The following is a 12996-nucleotide window of genomic DNA, read 5'->3' on the forward strand; positions in this document are numbered from 1 at the left end:
GAACTGCAAGCCGTCTTGGAGCGATGCAGGGTGCATTTCGTCCATTGTGTCCGTAGGGGGCCAAAGGACAATAGGGTCACTACTGGGACCTTCATCTTAATCTTAGAGAGGCTTTGTTGCCTGAAAATGTCAAGGTGACGTTATACTGATGTGACACAAAGCCATAGACAGACTAGTCTGTAGGGATTGCATGCGAATGTTCCTTGTGCTCCACACATCTGCATCAGCTATGGAGAGCGCAATTCTCCTTGCTCTCACCAGGCTGCACAGTCTTTAAAAAAAAAGTGAATGTAAGACTCTTGACTGACATACCGAGAGGCAAGAAAAAGTATCTTGCACGCACGACAGTGTCGTCCACTACAGCCACGATATCGCCCTCTCTGTCAGTGGTACTCTCCCTCACTACACATCCTATAGTGAGCCCTCAGGTTCACTTGACCATGCCTGCCTTATAATTGGAGACTTTCCTCCTGCTGTCCACTTTGGGAGCAATATCTCCTCACCCATCAGCAATGCTGGTCCCCATCCCCCAGCCAGAGAACATAACATTTCACCCATTGGACTACATATGCCTCCTCCTCAGGTTTGGGCAAAGATCGGATGCCTCTGTGGTACCAGTCCTATGCAGGTGCACGTGGCATTTCCTTGTACGGTGCTGTTCTCACTGACCCAGATGCCGTAACCGACACGGTGCTCTGCGTCAGATAATTATCGATGTGGCTTTCGTGTCCCTAAACAGTGGGTGGAGTGATTGCACTTACCTTTCACTATGCGCCTCCTGGAGCCCTATAATGCTCCATTCAATGAGTGGGAATTCTTTGCCCTCATACAGCTCCAGGGCCAGACTGCATCAACAACCAAATTTTCAAACATCTACCGTATTTACTCGAATCTAAGTCGCACTTTTTTTCCAGTTTTTGTAATCCAAAAAACCGCCTGCGGCTTAGAATCGAGTGCAAAGCAAGAGGAAGTTCTGAAAAATGTTGGTAGGTGCCGCCACAACTAACTTCTGCCGTCGAATATGTGGTGTCACCGCCAGACACCACACTTGCTAGGTGGTAGCTTAAATCGGCCGCGGTCCATTAGTACATGTCGGACCCGCGTGTCGCCACTGTCAGGATCGCAGACCGAGCGCCACCACACGGCAGGTCTCGAGAGACTGACTAGCACTCGGCCCAGTTGTACGACGACTTTGCTAGCGACTACACTGACGAAGCCTTTCTCTCATTTGCCAAGAGACAGAATAGCCTTCAGCTAAGTCCATGGTTACGACCTAGCAAGGCGCCATTAGTAACATTGCATGTATCTAAAGAGTCTCACTTGTATCGCCACAATTTCCAGATTTACCACAAGGATGGATTAAAGTTAAGTATTGAAGAAGCTACGTACTTTTCTTTATAGCTTTCATTACATATCCTGTTTCAGACCTCACGCCATCCTGCTTTAGCTTAGCGCGTGCCTTTCGGCTACCTCCGTGTGGCGTAGCTGTCTTGTTACGCCACAACAGAATATATGTAGCGCTACGCAGGCATGCTTTGTAGGCACAAAGATAAATACTGGCGCCAAAACCTCTGCGTCAGTAAATAAATTTTAAAAAAAGGGTGGAAGACGAGCTTTTTTTTCTCCGCCCCGAGTTTAGACCACTGCATTTTCATACATTATCCAACGAAGTAAGTACAAATTCCGTAGTGTTCATCTTCGAATGTAGCAGAATTTCAATGTACTACGAAAATCCGACTGGCAAGACTGTTAGGGATGTTTGTCAATATGGCCAACTCTACGTTCTGAACCTGTGAGAAGATATGGTTACTAATAGGAACCTGATGAAATGTGAATCACATGCAGTATTCTCTTCACCATAAGAATAATATGAATATAAACATTTTGCCATGTATTCTTTCGTGTTTGCTGCTATCTCATTTAAATCCTGTCTGCCCAATAAACTACGAAACCAGAGTGAGACAACAGCAAACGCGGAAGAATATACGTATCGTGTCATGTTTATATTCGTATTATTCTTATGCCTAATAGTGATACAGTCAGAAATGAAGCACGGCAACTGACTAGATTTTTTAAATCTAAGATGACTAATTTCTGTGCAGACTTTGATGTACTAAAGAAGCGGCCGCAAAGATTTTCAAAGGAGAAAAATTTTCGCCTAACTCTCATTCAGAACATGTTTTATCATACACAGTCTATTATTTGGTTCTTGTTTATCATTATCAAAGAAAGCAGCAGTGTAAGTAACAACAATAGCAGTCTCTTGCCATTGTTTCGCTAATGAGACGATTCCTCTCTTTTTTTTTATTTGTAAGCGGCGGTAGTGCGCACAAAAGCAAGCCGTGCCGCGAGCAGCGACAGGCCGTAAACACGCACTATCAGAATGCGACATACAATGCATGACAGTACAGTAATGCATTTTCAGCTTAGAGTGACGTAAACACCTATAACAAAGAGAACGGCAATTATCAGATCAAAGAAAAATAAGCAATAGATTCAAACCAGGCGAAGCACGTGAAAAAGGAAGGATACCCGTATAAATATGGACGGAGCGCCTGACGCATAGCAATGGCTATCTGGTAAAGCTGAACTGATAAGCTTACAACTCGAACCAAACAACTGCAGCTGTATCGTCTTTCATTCGACCTAAATTGTGTCTCCTATTACAATGGACGAACTTTGTTTCGATTTGGAGGTGCGGCCTAAAACTTTTCTCTCCCCTTGAATTTCGAGTCTCAAATTTCGGGTGCGGCTTAGATTCGGGATTTTTTTTTTTTTTTCCCCTCCTTGATTTAGAGTCTCATTTTTCAGGTGCGGCTTAGATCCGAGTAAATACAGTATCTGTGGATTGTCAGCATCATCTCCTTACAATCTTCAACTGTATCTGGAGCAAGAGTGAGTTCCAATCTCAGTGGCGAGGAAGCATCATCAACCCGATACTGAAACTGGTTGGCATTCCAATAGAAGTGGACAGCTTTCATCCAATTACTCTCGATGTTCTCTGGAAGTTGGTAGAATGCCTGGGTAGCGGCAGCTGTATTGGCTCCTTGAGCCTAGAGGCCTTCTCGCTCTGTCCCAAGCATGGGAACGTGTTCACATCGATTTTGCGGGCCCGTTTCTCAATGGCTTTTGGCTCGTTGTCATTGATGCTTATTCCCGATTCCCATATGTGGTTTGCTGCTCCTTCAGAAGTTGCAATCCAGGCACTAGCAAAAATCTTTTCTGTGGAAGGTCTGCCAATCACCCTGGTCTCGGACAATGGACCGCAGTTTATTTCGCAGACCTTCGAGGATTTTTGTAGGCGCTTCGGTATTCAGCACGTTTCCTCTCCCCCCTTCCATCCACAATCGAATGGGGAAGCCGAGGGCATGGTGCACACATTTAAGACACAGATGAGAAATTATGTGCACGATTTTCCTGCGGAGGAAGCATTGACGTTTTTCCTGACGGCATACCGGACCACACCAATGGGAGAACGCAGCCCCGCAAAGCTCCTCCATGGGTGTCAACCTAGGACTCTGCTGCACCTCCTCCGACCTGGTCCTTGCCAGTCTTCGCAAAACGGAGTACCTGGCTTTCCACTGGGTATGTCGGTCTGGGCCCGTGGGTTTGGTCGCAATACACGTTGGATACCGGCGGTGGTCCTGCGCCGAAATGGCCGCCGGCTCTATACCTTGCAGGCGGGGGACCTGGTGGCACGTCGTCACCAAAATCAGCTACGTCCACGTTTGGGCACCCACACTCCGACCTCTCGGGCACCGGCTTCCCCATTGCCGGCACCTGTGTTGGTTTCGCAGGGGACGTTACCACCCCTCCCCGCTGTGACTCTGCCGCACTGCGCTGGTTCTCAGCCTTGGCAGCCTCCAGTAGCTCCAGCACCGGCATCACCATCGTTCGAGATGCCCCAGCGACAGCCGGCCCCCCTCGCAGGCCCGGTTTCTCAGGAGGCTGGTTCACCTGTGGTCGTCCCTTCCCCATCGTCCCCGCCACTGGGTCTTGCCCCTCCTGAGGTGGAACAGGATCCTATCAAAAGTTCTCATGAATAGATTAGAAGAACAAGCTGACCCACAAATAGGAGAATACCAGGCTGGTTTTCGCAAGGGACGATCATACATAGAGCAGATCTGGAATCTGAAAATGATTCTTCAGATGAGAAACACCCGAAACACAGTGGTTACTTTTGTAGATTTTAAAAAGGCCTACGACTCAATAGACAGAGTAGTGCTCTGCAAGACGCTGGAAGAATTCAGCATTGACAGAAAGACAAGAGCAATCATTCAGGAAACATTAACTGACACAGTCTCCAAGGTTAAATTTATGGGGGATATCTCGGAACCATTTGTAATCCAAACTGGAGTGCGACAGGGTGACGGACTTTCACCATTACTCTTTAATATCATTCTTGAAAAAATCATCAGGACATGGGAAAAAGAAGTCAAAGGAATCCAAATTGGCATTAGAAAAGACAATAGATTCAATGTGAAGTGTTTAGCTTTTGCAGATGACCTTGCAATCCTCACAAATAATAGAAAAGAAGCAACTAACGCCATAGAGAAGTTACACGAAATTGCACAAAGAACTGGCCTGCAAATCTCATATGAGAAAACCCAGTACATAGAAAGAGCTTAAACACCACCTCGATCAGCATAGAAGACGCAATAAACTCACGACCCGTCATTCAAGGAGAGAGTGACACTGCACTGACGCCAGCCCACTTTCAAAATGGTGGGAAATTAGTAACAATTCCATGTGGGCCAACTAGAAAGGACCTTGCCAAGGAGTTCCGACTCAGACAAAAGGTCAGTGACGACATCTGGCGCAGGCGGAAGACAGAATATCTCCTGCTGCTAAGACAATATCATGAGGTGAAGGGATACCCTTCGCAGAGGAAACCGAGAATTGGAGAGGTTGTTCTGCTCCAAGAAGACAGCAAACCACGGCACTTGTGGAAGAGGGCTGTGGTAGAAGAAGTGCGGCATGGCAGAGACAGTAAAATACGGTGCATCATCCTCCGCCAGCCAGATGGTATGAAGATCTGTCGACCGGTCCAGCTGGTCATCCCCCTCGAGATGGACCAGGGTGGGGAGGATGTCGGGGAATGAAGACTCCTACGCCATCTGTTGGTGTTCTGTCAAGTCTGTACATTGTGCTGCCCTCTGCAGCGGATATATTTCAACGGTAACTGTAAAATGGACGTGTGAGAATAAAGGTGTGTGTGAGCAGAAGTTTTACTGTGTCCTTGATTTCACTAGTGTGTAGCAACATTTTGGTGCCGAAACCCGGGAGAACATGAAGAGATAGAGTGCTACTACACATTAAAGAGGACTCGACGCCGGCGGAGAAGGTTTTGAGCGACTTCAATCTCAAAATCCGGTCACGTCACGCCACGTTCAGCTCACACAGATAAGTTGCGGTATTGCTCTGAAACTGTAGCAAAGGACACTGCGGGGCGATTGATTTGTATGTGATGTTACTTGGTGCATGTTTGTTGGTGGCAGAGCAATAGAGGGCAGTTGGCGTATTATTTGCAAGGCACAAAGGGGACTTGCTAAAGTATTGGTAGACTGCAGCGCCATCTGTTAGCAACAGCGACCACTACTAAAGGTCGCGGAAGTTGAAAACTGCACGGTCGCGCCATCTGTTGAGAACTACAAACACCACTAGGGGGCTGCTAACGGTTCACACTCCACGACAGCGCCATCCCTTAGCGATAGCATCCAACTGACGTCTTGTCCTTGAACGCACTCTCGCGACAGAAAGCAAAACCACCAACTCACCATGGCAGAAGCAGTAGCTACGAACTTGGGGAGGCTGCGCCGGAAGCGGACGACCTTGCGATCGAATGCGACGCGTTTCGTCAGCCAGATAAACGCCTTCAATGGTTCTACAGCTGCAGAAGAAGTAGAACACTTCCAGGAATGCCTACAAGAAACATTAGAAGAATTGACCCGACTCAACGATACAATTCAGGACTTGCTGGATGACTCTGAATACGAAGCCGACACGGAAGCTTGTGAGGAATATACTGATAAATGCAAACGCGCCCTCCGAAAGGCGAAAGGCCTTCTAGGAGGAGCGCGCTCAGGAGACAGAAACGCGACGTCAGCGGCTCAACAACATGCCTGTATGGACATAAAATTGCCTACTATCACACTGCACGCGTTCTCAGGGGATATAGAAGCTTGGCCTCGATTTTGGGAGCAATTCACAGCTTCCATAGACGAGAATCCGATGGTGTCAACAATGAACAAGCATGTATTCCTCCGTGGTTACCTTGATGGGGAACCTAAGGACTTGGTCGATGGGATTGCTGTTACAGCCGATACATATGAGCAGACTAAGCAAATTTTGAAATCCAAATATGGGGATAAGAACAGAATTATCCAAAGTCACCTGGATTTCTTGGAGAATCTTAACACTTCGACTTCCGGCAGTCCAGAGGCTCTCAATTCCACCTACATTGAGTGCCATAAGCGCATCCAAGCACTACGAGCTCTAGGAGAAAATGTGGACTCTTATGGGAGAGTGCTTGCACCCAAACTTCTTCGAGCCTTTCCTGAAGAAATTTGCAAAAATTTGCTAGCTCATGCCCGAAGGCAAAAGATTGAAGAAGGGAACCTCACCCACCTTATGGAGTTCTTAAATGAAGAGGTGGAAGGAGCTATCAACACACGCAAAATTCGTGGAGATACTGTACCACACGAAAATTACGTACCAACAGCATCTGCCTTCCATGTAAAGGTTAAAACGAAGAGGGACAAGAAGAAACAACAGAATTCAGAGCCCTTCTGTGTGTATTGCGGCGAAAGAGGGCACTGGGGCCAAGACTGCCAAAAGATTGCAAGCTTGCAGGCAAGAATCGACGCCCTCAAGACAATGAACCGTTGCTTTCTATGCCTGAGACGTGGCCACAACAGAAATCAGTGTTTCAAACGGGGAAAGGCGTCCTGTGCGAAATGTAAGGGGGAGCATCACATTTCTATCTGTAGTAGCCATAACACAACAGTAAATAAAATTGAAACTATGACTTCTAACTTCACATACCTGCAGACTGCTCGTGTGAGTATCACAGGACCCACCGGTAAGAGCAAACAGACACGTGCCATCCTGGACACAGGGAGTCAATCGAGTTTCATTCACCATTCACTGATCGAATCTCTCCAACTAAGTGTCATTGGAAGCACTACTCTCGAGATAACTACTTTCGAATCCAGTTACAGTTCATCACTCTCAAGGAAGAAGGTGCAGTTTAATATGATGGGATGCTCCACTAATTCCCGCATATCAGTAACAGCCTTTGAAACCACAAATAATTTTTCACAGCAACCAACAGTGCCACAAGATGTAGGAGATATGGTCTTGAGGGGTGGTACACCACTCGCAGATCCTAAAGGAGACACTGAAGATCTACCTATTGAGATCCTGATTGGAGCTGATTACTACTGGAGAATCGTGACTTTGGAACAACCAATCAAGGTATCACCGTCATTGGTTCTTCTCCCAACAATCTTTGGCTATGTTCTCAGTGGAAACAGATCTAGCACTACCGTCAACAGAGCAACTGTCAACTTTATTCAGGGCAGCTGCAGTGATATATCTGACGAGTCAGTGCGCCGATTTTGGGACCTGGAGACAATCGGGATAACAGGAAATCAAGAGCGAGCATTAAAACCCAAGGACCACCCTATTCATCAGGAATTCCGAGAATCATACAGTGTGGAATATGGTCGCAGAGTTGTATCTCTGCCTCGAAAGAAGGATATGCCTCTCTCCTGCAGCCGCACAACTGCTGAAGCGCGTCTTCGCGCCTTACGACAAGCTGTTAGGAGAGTTCTTCACTCTTGCCTACCGTGCAAGATAATACACAGTCGCCGGTATGAAGAGATGAAGGCCCCACTACCACTGGACAGAGTTCAGCCTTCAAGACCATTTGCAGTAACAGGCATCGATTTTGCCGGACCATTATATGTCAAATCTGGACATCAAACAAAAAAGTCCTATTCACATGTGCAACAACACGGGCCATTCATATTGAACTTGCAACTGACATGTACACTGACAGATTTTTGATGGCCGTGCAACGCTTTGCAGGACGTAGGAGCCTACCAGTCACTGTCTACTCAGACAATGCTACAACATTCCATGCAGCCAACTCAGAACTGGCGGAGCTTTTCAAAACCATGCAGGATACTGACATACAGCTCTACTGTGCCCGCCATGGAATCACTTGGAAATTCATACCACCACGTGCGACTTGGTGGGGAGGCTGGTGGGAACGCATGATAGGCTCAGTCAAGCGCTGCCTGAGGAAAGTTCTTGGTCGCTCCCAGGTGGATGAAGAGAGCTTAAACACCACCTTGATCAGCATAGAAGACTCAATAAACTCACGACCCATCACTCAAGGAGAGAGTGACACTGCACTGACGCCAGCCCACTTTCAAAATGGTGGGAAATTAGTAACAATTCCATGTGGGCCAACTAGAAAGGACCTTGCCAAGGAGTTCCGACTCAGACAAAAGGTCAGTGACGACATCTGGCGCAGGCGGAAGACAGAATATCTCCTGCTGCTAAGACAATATCATGAGGTGAAGGGATACCCTTCGCAGAGGAAACCGAGAATTGGAGAGGTTGTTCTGCTCCAAGAAGACAGCAAACCACGGCACTTGTGGAAGAGGGCTGTGGTAGAAGAAGTGCGGCATGGCAGAGACAGTAAAATACGGTGCATCATCCTCCGCCAGCCAGATGGTATGAAGATCTGTCGACCGGTCCAGCTGGTCATCCCCCTCGAGATGGACCAGGGTGGGGAGGATGTCGGGGAATGAAGACTCCTACGCCATCTGTTGGTGTTCTGTTAAGTCTGTACATTGTGCTGCCCTCTGCAGCGGATATATTTCAACGGTAACTAAAATGGACGTGTGAGAATAAAGGTGTGTGTGAGCAGAAGTTTTACTGTGTCCTTGATTTCACTAGTGTGTAGCAACATTTTGGTGCCGAAACCCGGGAGAACATGAAGAGAGAGTGATAATTTTAATATGGGATTTTTTAGTGGTGTGCTCTGAAAACTCAAGTCAGGGGGCCACGACATGGGCTGTACATTGAATGATTCAAAATCGAAATTTAAATCAGCTGAAGTAGCTTCACTCCACGGTTGTTCATTAAAATCTGTATTTAAATCTCTCTTCGTGAGGTAAAATCCTGGATGGGTTTTAACTTCATCAGAACATTTTCTCTGGGTGATAACTTTATCAAAATGTACTGAAGCTGTTGGTGGATCCACTTTTAAACTATCATAAAATTTTTCAGAGCATGAAGAGCCACTTTTTCTAGGGGTACTGGCAAACGAAAAACTATATTCTTTCAGCTTTGTAGATTTTGTAAAGGAAAATGTAGAATCATTCCCATTGTACCATTCCCTGGTGGTGGTTGTTTTTGTCGTCGTCGGCGTCACCGTGTTCTTGCACATTGAGAAGTCTTTTCTCTTGCCTGGAGGAACAAAATTTTGATTAAACCCATGAGATACAGGTTTTTTAAGGTTAAAATCTGGGGTGGAACAGAAATTCTTAAGTTTTATATCAAATGAAGGTGAAACTGAAGTATTTGACTTAAATACATCATCTGTTAGTACAGAATGTAATGGAGATAGACACAAATCGTTTGTGGAACCCAGTCTAACTCCAGATTTTGGAACTTTCACTCTGGAGGGTAACTTAAATTTATCTTCATAAAGTACATTCTCCTTTCCCTCATTGTTTTTCATATTTTTCAGTACATATGTATCTCTTCGTGGTGTCCTTACACCTGAAAACTGAGGCACTTCAGTAGAGCTGAAATTGAAGCTTTGTGCAGGTTTAAACTTATTTTGTTTCGATGCCGTATTTTGTTCAGATCTTATTTACGTGATCTTCATATCTCCTATGAGTAATGGAAACCCAAGGTTTTTCTACTTTTTTGGATATAACTGTCGACTGGTTATGATCTCTTAATGGTTTGTATGCATTCTTCTTCTGTAAAGATAAATAGTGCTTTCATAGTGAACCATCTTACAGAATAAACTCTACATGCAAAGCAGTGATTCAAATTTAATACCTGTATTTTTGCAGAGCTGCAGACAATTCTAAGGCTGTAGCTGCCGTTTTTGTCAGTTACTACTTTCACTGTGTGATGCCATGAACCATGTTCAATTGGAGCCCAGGAAATATTGACACAGATTTCTTCTCCCTCGCTGGGGGTTGAATTTCCAAAAACACGGAAAAACATTTTATTTCTAATCAAGGAGCCCAAATTCAAATTTTTATAGATTTAACTTTAAAAATGCTTTCATAATGAAAGTTTCATACATCATTTCGAAAAATCCATTCTTAAACACACCTACAGTGTGACATCACCACACTCTGAAAATTTCAAGTTTCTATCTTCAACGTTTCGTTCGGGATGGTCAATGATGAGTGAGTGAGTGAGTGAGTGAGCCAGGACACTGGCGTTTATATATAAGGATAACTGGACAGACAAAAAGAATCTACTCACCAAGTGGCTGAAGGACGAATCGCACATATAGGTTAAGAAAATGTGCAAGGTTTTGGAGGCAGTAGCTTGTTCTGACAGAAGGGCTGAAGGGGAAGGATAATGGATGAAGGAAAGACACGTGAAGTTTAGGAGATGGAAAGAGTTATGGAGAAGTGGCCCGGAGCACGGGTCATGGAGTCTCACAGAACAGTATAAGAAGGAAACTCTTCCCTTTCCTTCTCATTCTATCTGATAAGATTCCCCAGACCAGGAGTTCTGGGTGACTTCTCCATAATTCTCCCCATTTCCTAAACCTCACCAGTCCTTTTCCTTCATCCCTGTTCCTTCCCCTTCAACCCAGGAGAAGGAGCTGTAGGCTCTGAAAGCTTGCACAACTTTTAAGTTACGTATGTGTTTTCTCCTGGTACCGCTTAGTGAGAGACTTTATCAATCTAATTATATTATATTTTCATAAATTATTTAATTATTTTTGTTGATATAAATTTGCACTTTGTTTTAAATTAATAATGAACAGGACTTTCTCAGGCTACGGGACACTATAAAACAGTTTCTTTATTCATTTGAGAAACAACCAGGAGGGTACTCATTCTTTATAAAGTTAAAACTATCACAACTTCAGAATCCCACTGCCAAAGAAGGCACTAAATGGTACGTATAGTCAGATGTATAATAAATTTACTTGTACGACCTCCAAGACAATGGAAGTCACCCACGCTGGCTGGAGATCAGAAATAGGATGTGGATTATTACATCTAAAAAGGGGACCACACAGACATTGGATTTTTGTAATTTTTTTATACTTATGATATGGGAAGCTCAGCCCTCAAATATTGATCACCCAAAGCTGTTTGGTGCAACTCTCGAGAATGGAAGAAAATCAACTTTTGAAGTTTCCCGAGCACCTTCAATTTCCAAAATATAGGACGAGTTATTGGTGGGCCACGTGGCTCTGTGATAGAATGATCGCCTGCCACATGGGTGGCCAATGTTTGGTTCCCAGCTGCTGGAAATTTTTACAAAAGGTGCATATTCTATGAGCATTTGCGTGAAGTCTAAAATACGTTAAGATGAAATAAAACAATTATTAATGTTGTTTTAATTTAGATGGTCTTTATTAACTACCTTTTACAAAAGATAGGCAGTAACAAATTTATATTTAAAACGAAATCTGGAATTTTGTTAGTGATATGTAATCAGAAATAAGATGAGACACAGTTTCCATGGAGAGTAACAATTAGATATGTGTTGATTACAATATATTTGATGAAATTTATATTTAAATGACAGGTACTCAAACTACATCAAAACAAAAAATTAGTGACCAAAACAAGGCTCAAGCTAGCATTTACCATTCTTGAGTGCTACTGTGTCCCACACACCATGCTGCACTCCGGTAACTGTTAGGGATGCTACAGCCCTTGCCCAGTTTCCATAATGGAATTCATATTGCCTTCTTCCAAGGCATGGAGTACTACCCATCAAACAAGATCTGACTGAAATAAGAGAGAAGCTGTCCTTTTGCTTCATGGCACAGATGAAGGAGCATGGCATAATGAACCTCAATCACATCTTGGAGCAGAGTGTCTGGCTCCAGACAGAGCTGATTCCAGTTCCTACATGGAAAATGGAAAGTTGTAGCCTTCCTCATATAGTGAAAGGAAATGGGGCTTCCTCATCTCCATGGTCGTATGCAGGAGCTTTTCTGGATGACACAGTGACTGCAAAAAAGGGTTCAGCTAAAACCTGAGCCATGTCTTTAAACGCATCCATCAAGCCCCATTTCTCGACAGGTCCATAAGGAGATGTGTACTGCCCTTACCTGAAATCCACCCTACTGATTCCCAAACACAAAACTTTTATCACTTGCCTTGAATGTGCTCTTGCAGATATGAAGGCATGTAGGTTTTCTGTAATTGGTTGGTGTTTGAAGTTCCACAGAGCTGTTCGTCTGGCTCTGACTGCCAAGCGACAGTCACCATTCCACCAAGGTACAGGCAGACCAGGGGATGGACTTTTGCAGCAGCCCATTGGATCCCAGAACGATATGGGCCACCGTCTACTGCGCACAATCCTTTTGTTCAGAAATAGTCAGTCGACTGTACTGCAACCAAGTTGCCCTTTGAATCATCCATCTTCTTGGGCTCCTGTCGACCATCACCCAAGTCAGTACACGGGATCCACACTGTGAAGTTGTCACTAGAACGTGAATATCTGTAGCCACTTCCCACTGTACTGAGTCTGCAATAGCCGGGGAGCAAACACTGAGTCAGTTGATAATTGGACTCCTGCAGCAAGTAGTAGCTGAGCCCCATGGCACATTGTGTGCACTGAAGTCCCCCGCAAGGAGGAATGGGTGTGGGAGTGCCTGGAAGAGTTCTGTCAGTGCGTCTGCATACAAAGGACAATGAGTTGGAAGATTTAATTTAACATCACTGTGCTTTCTTTATAAGATCTTACCTTATGTCATAAAAG

At 44.9% G+C, this 12996-nt stretch overlaps 1 protein-coding gene across 1 annotated transcript; it reads left to right on the forward strand.

The window, feature by feature from the left end:
• The first annotated feature begins 8048 nt into the window (after nucleotides 1-8048).
• On the forward strand, nucleotides 8049-8822 carry LOC126209815 (uncharacterized). The gene has a single exon (XM_049938948.1). It carries the CDS (start codon nucleotides 8049-8051, stop codon nucleotides 8820-8822), a length of 774 nt encoding a protein of 257 aa, XP_049794905.1.
• The last annotated feature ends 4174 nt before the right edge of the window (nucleotides 8823-12996 follow it).

Source organism: Schistocerca nitens, chromosome 10 (genome assembly GCF_023898315.1).
Source record: "Schistocerca nitens isolate TAMUIC-IGC-003100 chromosome 10, iqSchNite1.1, whole genome shotgun sequence".
Classification (NCBI taxonomy): domain Eukaryota; kingdom Metazoa; phylum Arthropoda; class Insecta; order Orthoptera; family Acrididae; genus Schistocerca; species Schistocerca nitens.

Bases quoted from the DNA above. Each gene is read 5' to 3' on its own strand.
- LOC126209815 (XM_049938948.1), top strand. From the start codon at position 8,049: ATGTACACTGACAGATTTTTGATGGCCGTGCAACGCTTTGCAGGACGT.